This window comes from Lolium rigidum, chromosome 3 (assembly GCF_022539505.1).
Source record: "Lolium rigidum isolate FL_2022 chromosome 3, APGP_CSIRO_Lrig_0.1, whole genome shotgun sequence".
Classification (NCBI taxonomy): Eukaryota; Viridiplantae; Streptophyta; class Magnoliopsida; order Poales; family Poaceae; genus Lolium; species Lolium rigidum.
Window position 1 is genome coordinate 184,577,283 of NC_061510.1, and position 6,878 is coordinate 184,584,160.

The 6,878-nt window shown below is 42.7% G+C and overlaps 1 protein-coding gene across 2 annotated transcripts; it reads right to left on the reverse strand.

Annotated features, from left to right (window-relative positions):
* Nucleotides 1-512: 512 nt before the first annotated feature.
* On the reverse strand, nucleotides 513-6,490 carry LOC124702814 (dr1-associated corepressor-like). Of its 2 annotated transcripts, none has more exons than XM_047234989.1 (6): nucleotides 6,344-6,490; nucleotides 5,223-5,295; nucleotides 4,782-4,875; nucleotides 1,411-1,527; nucleotides 1,276-1,330; nucleotides 513-1,199 (listed from the first exon to the last, which is right to left on the reverse strand). In XM_047234989.1, exons 1-6 carry the CDS (start codon nucleotides 6,374-6,376, stop codon nucleotides 807-809), a joined length of 765 nt encoding a protein of 254 aa, XP_047090945.1. In that variant the 5' UTR covers nucleotides 6,377-6,490; the 3' UTR covers nucleotides 513-806. The 2 variants fall into 2 exon arrangements, with proteins under 2 accessions (XP_047090945.1, XP_047090946.1); XM_047234990.1 differs by lacking the exon at nucleotides 6,344-6,490 and adding an exon at nucleotides 6,088-6,334.
* Between the last annotated feature and the right edge of the window lie 388 nt (nucleotides 6,491-6,878).

Here is a 6,878-nt window from a genome sequence, read left to right on the forward strand (position 1 = left end):
GGAACATTGGCATCTCATCATCAAGGCTCGTACCTGATGACACATGGAACATTGGCATGAGGTAACATTCCATCCAAAGTAGTGTCGAGGTCAAGTGTAGAGAGGATTGAGTTCACCTTGTTATGTATAGCTTTCACTCGAGCTCATGACGTCGGTCCACTTGAGGGACTAGTTGGTCTTGGTGTAGTGTCGTCCTTGGGTGGGGCTACATCACCACCGCATCAGCATGTTTGGGTAGGAGGGAAACCAGACCGCATGTAGCCCCTGCCGTCCCCACTCCAGTGTACGAAACGCATCCATGACATCGTGCTTCATATCTTGATGATGTGCCACTGCATCACAAATATTTCTGTGATTGTCTGATCCTTTCTGGCCAGAGCCTTCCAAAAGTTGCAAATGCATGCATGCTTGGTATACTCTTAAGCTATCCGTGAAAAATGTTATTTTTGCTTAACAACATCTTAAGGAGGCAAATTAATGGTAGGAAAAATGCAACAACAATATACTCCAGCTGAAGGTCACAACATGATATAGTAACATAAAATATACAATGTAACAAGACAGGCAGAATATTACTGCTTGAAACATGAAATACAGGGTTAAATTAAGCTGACAGAGCACATCCTAGTCAATGTGAGGCAACTAACAAACAATTATTGGAAAAATAGATAAGTTACAAGGGGCAGGTACATAACATCAGCAGCGCACCATAGCTGCGGTCACTACTTGAAACTATATCTACATTGTACAACAACCAGGAGAACTATCCTGTTAGTGCATCTGATATGATGAGAGGATGACCATGCCTAATCCTCATTATCGTAGTCCTCGTCCTCATCAACCTGCACCGTTAGATGTCCAAAACTGGATGGTCCAACACCAATGCCTCCAATTGCATCTGGCATAGGCCAATCTGGCTGATGGTCGGCGCTGGCTTCTTCCACCTTTGAAATCACAGCTGGTGTCTCGCCTGATGGAGCCTCTACTGGTTGTGCACTTTGGGGAATACTCTCATTACCATGGTTGGTCTCTTGAACTATCTCATCTCCTGGTAAGGGTTCACTTTGTTCAGCAAACATGTTGCTCTCATCCTCGAATTGTACATAACCAATCTCCTTTCTCTTGGTTGGAGGTCGCCCTCGCCCTCTTCCTCGGCCTCTGCCACGTCCTCTAGGACTAGTGTTCAAGCTTCTTATTGGCTGCAAAGGCAGCATTCATGTTATCAAATAATCTGCTAAGAAAATTTAACTTCGGTAATATCTGAGGGAAGTGTACCATTTTGCTGGATCGGGGTTCCTCGTTCTCTGGATCGCTTCCATTTGACAATTTTCTAGAGAACGGAAATTTCAAACAGTAATCAGGTGCTTGTTAATGACTCGTGATAAGTTAACTATGCCAAGTGAAATTTACCTTCTTCTGGGTAATCCTCTATCATCTCCACAAGAGTCAGCCCCACCCAAGTCTGGCACCTTGTTCGCAATCTCTTTTAGGAAGTCAAAAGAGCTGTACCTCTTCACACATTGCTTTCTGAGTATCTCATAAGAAATATATGAACCATTAGTCACTGAAGGCACGAAGTTGAAACACCCAGCATAAACTAATTGCCCAGGCAAGAAAAATGATATCAGGCTGTGTTTAACTTGTATAACTAAATTCCTGACAAAAGAGACACAATTTATAATAACAATTAGAAAAGTACCAAAAGAAGAAAAAACTTAAGCATTCATCTCAATTAACATTAGTTCAATTACTAAATTACAGATGAATATTGTAAATTATGATGTTGGTCAAACACATGGTGTGCATGTCCATGTCAGTTCTCACTTGGTTACCAAAATGAACCAATCTGGGTATCTCATGTCAAGCATAAGAGCTTCCAATTGGTTACCGAAATGAACCAGTCTGAAACTGACCTGCTGACACATCATGAGCCTCGATGGTTTTTCAATGTTTCTCTTGTGCTCTTTGGCTTTCGATATTCTGGTTTCTCTTTGGAGCCTTCCAGAGGAGCAACAATTGCTAATATTTGTTTTTTGGTGGCTATAGTGGGAGAACAGAAGCTGGGTACGAGGATAGCAAGCAGAACTAGACTCATTCATTTGTTACCAGACTCGCTGTCATGTTGCCGTGTCCAGAGAGCTATAGCAACTGAACAAGTGCAGAGCGTGACTGCAGCAGTCATGAAAGCCGCCTGGCCAAAGTTGTCTTAAGGGGAATGAAGAGGCTGGTTTGCTATCTGACCAAGGAGGCGAATTTTCTGTTAGTTACTTGTTTTAGTTCATGCAAAGTACGTTTTGTTGATTTCCTGCCCTGTGTTGAGTAACAGAACCATCTAAAAAATAAAAAAATAAAAGTCCCTGCTTTAAATTTTGACATTCAGGTTTCAAATATATATTACTCCCCGTTCATATTATTGATTATCTAGACACATTTAGTTCTAGATACATCATATTGAAGTCAATTATAAGACAGGGAGAAAACAAGTGCCATCCAGAAGTCGGACAAAAACAGAAGATTGGTAGACATAATTAATTGGTTGTAGTCTTTTTCCTATTATGCCCCTAGATGCCAATCTTGGCTTCTTAGCTACATACTTGTACAGAGGCATGTAACTAGCTTGTGATATAACCTTTATATGTTAATTAACAAAATCATACTGCCTGGGCCTCCACCACAGTTTATGTAAAATATGGTTGCTGCAAAAAACCCAGCTGTTATATTAATAGCATGCCCTTTAATATTTAGGAATTTACAAAATGAACCAATACTCTCCACAACTTTTGGGTTTTGTCAAATATCTTTTGTTACAGAGAACAAGGATAAACCATAATAAAATGGCAAGATACTTGGAAAAAATCTCCAGCAAAATAATTGTAGTCCACTAAATCACAGACAATACATTTACGGTACTCACAAACAGGCTACCTTTCAAAATCTCAAGGGTGTGAACAAAAGTAATGCAGTATAAACACTGTCAATATGATTAGGAAGTCTTTGACCAGTAAAATATGATATACTGCAAAGACATAATTATATTTAAGATCACAGACAATATATTCACGTACTCATAAACAAGCAATCTTTCAAAAGCCCAAGGGAGTAAACAAAAGTAATACAGTTCAAACACTGCCAATATGATTGGGAAGTCTTCGACCAGTAAAATATGCTATATTGCGAAGGTAGAATTATATTTTGGAGGAATTATAGACCAACCAACAGGCAGCAGATAGATCCAGTACCATTAGATACTTCTTATTAGAACAAATGCCTTCAACTATATCTGTTTTCAGCACAAGAAAAATAAATGCTCTCCTTTTTTTGGGTAAATTTCCCCCAAAAGAACTTGGAAACTAATATCTGTCAACCTAGATATAGAACTAGAAATTTAGAAGGTAAATCAGTGAGCAAATATTGCATAGCACGGGACCTAACAAGAAATGGGCAACAGATGTAAAAAGGGTTTTTTTTTTTGGCAAGAACACAACTGCAGATGTTAATGGTCATCAATATAGAGGGATGGCGTGTTCCCCTTTCTCTGCCTTCCTTGAGCGTGTTCCCCTTTCTCTGCCTTCCTTGAGCGTTCAACTTGCCCCTGACTCCCCGACGCTCCCTCTCCTCTCCTCCACTGGAGCTGCAGGCCAGAGCGGAGGGGGAGAGGGACTAGGCGCTGCCCTCCGCCTTGTAGACATGGTTTTTGAGTCGCTGCTGTATAGTCGCTGAATAGTCACTGTATAGTCACCGGGTCGTTTTCCAAAAACCACGGCGACTCGCGACTAGCCGACTATACAGCGAATTATGGCGACTATACAGCGTTTTTGGTCGACTATACATGAGTCGCAGCCTCAGGCGACTCACTCTTGAGTCGCGACTCAAAAACCATGCTTGCAGAAACTCATCTCGTGGCTGTGTCCCAGCCTGTTGGCTCTATGCCTTGGAGTTTCTTGTCGATATGGAGGGTCTGTCAGGCTGGTTTTGGTGTCCTGGTTCTGCTCTTGTCTGTTGTTGTTCACGTCGCCGGCTATGGTGAATCAGGCACTGAGATATTTCCCCTCAATAACCTCCCTATCCTCGCTGGGTTGCCGGTGAGATCCCTTTTCCATATTCCAATAAATCCCTGTCTTTTGCTTCAGTCAACACCAGAGACCACCTTGTTCATCCCCTGCCTTTTGTTCTTCTTTCCTCTAGTTAGGCTTTGAAGCTTCTCGACCGCTACTTGGCGCTCTCTGGGTGCATCGACCGAGCAGTTCTCCATGTGTTCACAGGTGATCTTCTAGGGCCTTGATGTAATTTTGTTTTTAGTTGGTGATGCATCTGTAATCTGTGGGACCAGCTGATCCCACTATCGTTTCAAGCATAAGTCGTTTCAAGCATAATATAATAGAGACCTTTCCAAGAAAAATAGAGGGATGGCAACTTGGCAAGAGGTTTAACCACTTAAGCTACAAAGGTCCAAGCAAGGTTAGGCCTACCATTTTAGGCTTATGAGATTCTCTAATTTTAATGGTATATAGTTACGTAAAAATATGCAAGAAGCCAGAAAAACTTTAAAACAGCAACTGAACAGTGAATGGAATCCACATCAAACCACAGTGGACTCGATAAATGAAAATACAACGGAGAAAGCCAGCATATAGCTACAGAACATTCATCAAAGTACAACAAAACCTCTAAATGACGACTCTCCAAGCTTTCCATATGTCTGGAAAAACATGGAGGGATATATAATACATCACAGCAAAGGGTAATAACGATATTAAAGATCGAGGCGGTATAGAACTCACAGGTGGAATGAATTCAATGTTTTTGCACCACTTTGAAGAGTAATTTGGTATGAGCGGTCAATCAAATCTTGCAGAAACAATTCAAGGGCTCTCGCTGCACGTAAGTAATAGACTCCGGATGTTAGATACTCAGATTCTATGCTTCATCGTGGTATTTAACAAGCGTTATAATGCACACGGTGAAAACAATGATGCCAAAATATCGTTGAAAAGCAACAGATTTTAATTTGTTTGTATCACTGGCATGGCGGAAATGAATTTGTGAAACGACAATTGTTACTTCAATTGTTGAAGTAAATGTAGCCTAATACTTTCTGATTAATGAGTATCCATTACTGCCTGTTTACTATAAATAGAACTTATGGAGAGCGCAGAACAACAATCCAAGTATCAGCATCCTAACATCAATACAATATGCACAAACATTCTTGCAGAACTTACAAACCAAAACAGGCACAGCCAGCGCAATCTTGCCAACGTCCTCATCTGCCTGCATTATCTTTTTGATCCGTGCCTGTCATAACAAACATAAAATAATATTAGTGAGCGCACATATGTCAAGCCTGGGCAACAGCTGAAATATATAGTCCAGCAGCTTACAACATAACACAAAGTGAAAGAGCTACACTATCCAACGCAAGATAAGGCTAACCAAAACTCACAAAGGAAACCCAGGTTCCAGCAATAAATATAAACAAAAAAAGAACTTCCAGTCATCGCTACACACCCAAAAAGTAGTTACCACAATGTCATACTAAAGCAGTTAACGTACTAGTTTCGTCTAAGAATTGAACACAAATCATGTTACAGAAGGTATTATTGAAATGACCATTCCTTGTATGGTGTAACTTCAAACCTTGAATGATGTCGAGCAGCTGGTGGCAATAAAACAGTGGAAGGTTTTCAACGTCCTGAAAACGTTGAAGCTCGTGATTTATAGGTTGCACGTGTTATACAGCTTAAGTACCCCGACACTGCCTAGCATGTGTCAACCTTTTTTTTCAATCACTTACAAACATGCGCATGTATGTCCTGGAAATGCACATGCTACCGGCAGCTTGGGCAGCAGCGGTGCAGCATTATGTCACAAATCTAGATGGCTTAGCACAGGGCGCAACAGTGCAACCTAGAGTGTAGGAACATCAATCATAGTAGGCTGCTTCTTCGACGCCAACTTGGGCTTGCACAAGTTAGCGTAAGCTACGAGCTAGTGGTGAAGTGTCTCTCCCCTCCACCAAACCAAACTAAAACAAGTAGACTACGCCTCTCACCAGGGTCTCCCATCCACCATGACAAACAAACTCACCGCAACAGGGGAAAAATCGATTAAACGCGCGCGCACGCACGCTCGCGAAGAACACCAGCCGGTCCGTGCGTGCCTCCGCCCGCTCGGCGCCTCGGCGATGAAACACACCCCAGGATCCAGGAAGAAGAAAAACAGAGCGCGAGTCAACGGCGAGATCCACGGGGCGAGAGCCGAGATCCGCCGAGAGCACAACCAGATCGGATCACGGGCGCAGCAGATCAGGGATTGGGCGTAGTGGAAGATGGAGAACACGAACCGCGGGGAAACGCGTGCCCAGCTTCTTCCTCATCTTCGCCTCCCTTCCTCCGACGCGCCGTCGGGCTCAATGCCGGCTATCGTAGTCTGCCTTTTTTTGTTGGTGTATTTTTTTCTGGACGATTGGATTTCTTCTTCTTTTGTTTTGTTCCACTTCCACCACCAACTTGCACCACCACCGCACGCCGACGTCTAGTATTATGGCAACGGGGCGTATCTGGGCTCACGAGTCACGAGTCACGAATGCCAAAATGGTACTGTAGTTTTTAACTGCGCGTCTATTTGTACCAAGAATGCCTCCAGCGGGCCGGTACATAAATAGTTTTACCTAAAAAAAATTCTTTTTATCTCTATCTCTACTACTTAAAAAGAAGGTTTGTCGTCCTTCGTTACTCGTTCCGCACGCGCACATAACAGGGCCAAAAGCCCAACTAACTATCAGCGCCGAGAACCCTATCTTGCTCCCCTCTCGCTTTTCTCTCTCTCACAAACCGTGGCGGCAGAGGGTGTCGTCGCCCTATCTCAATCCCCGTCTC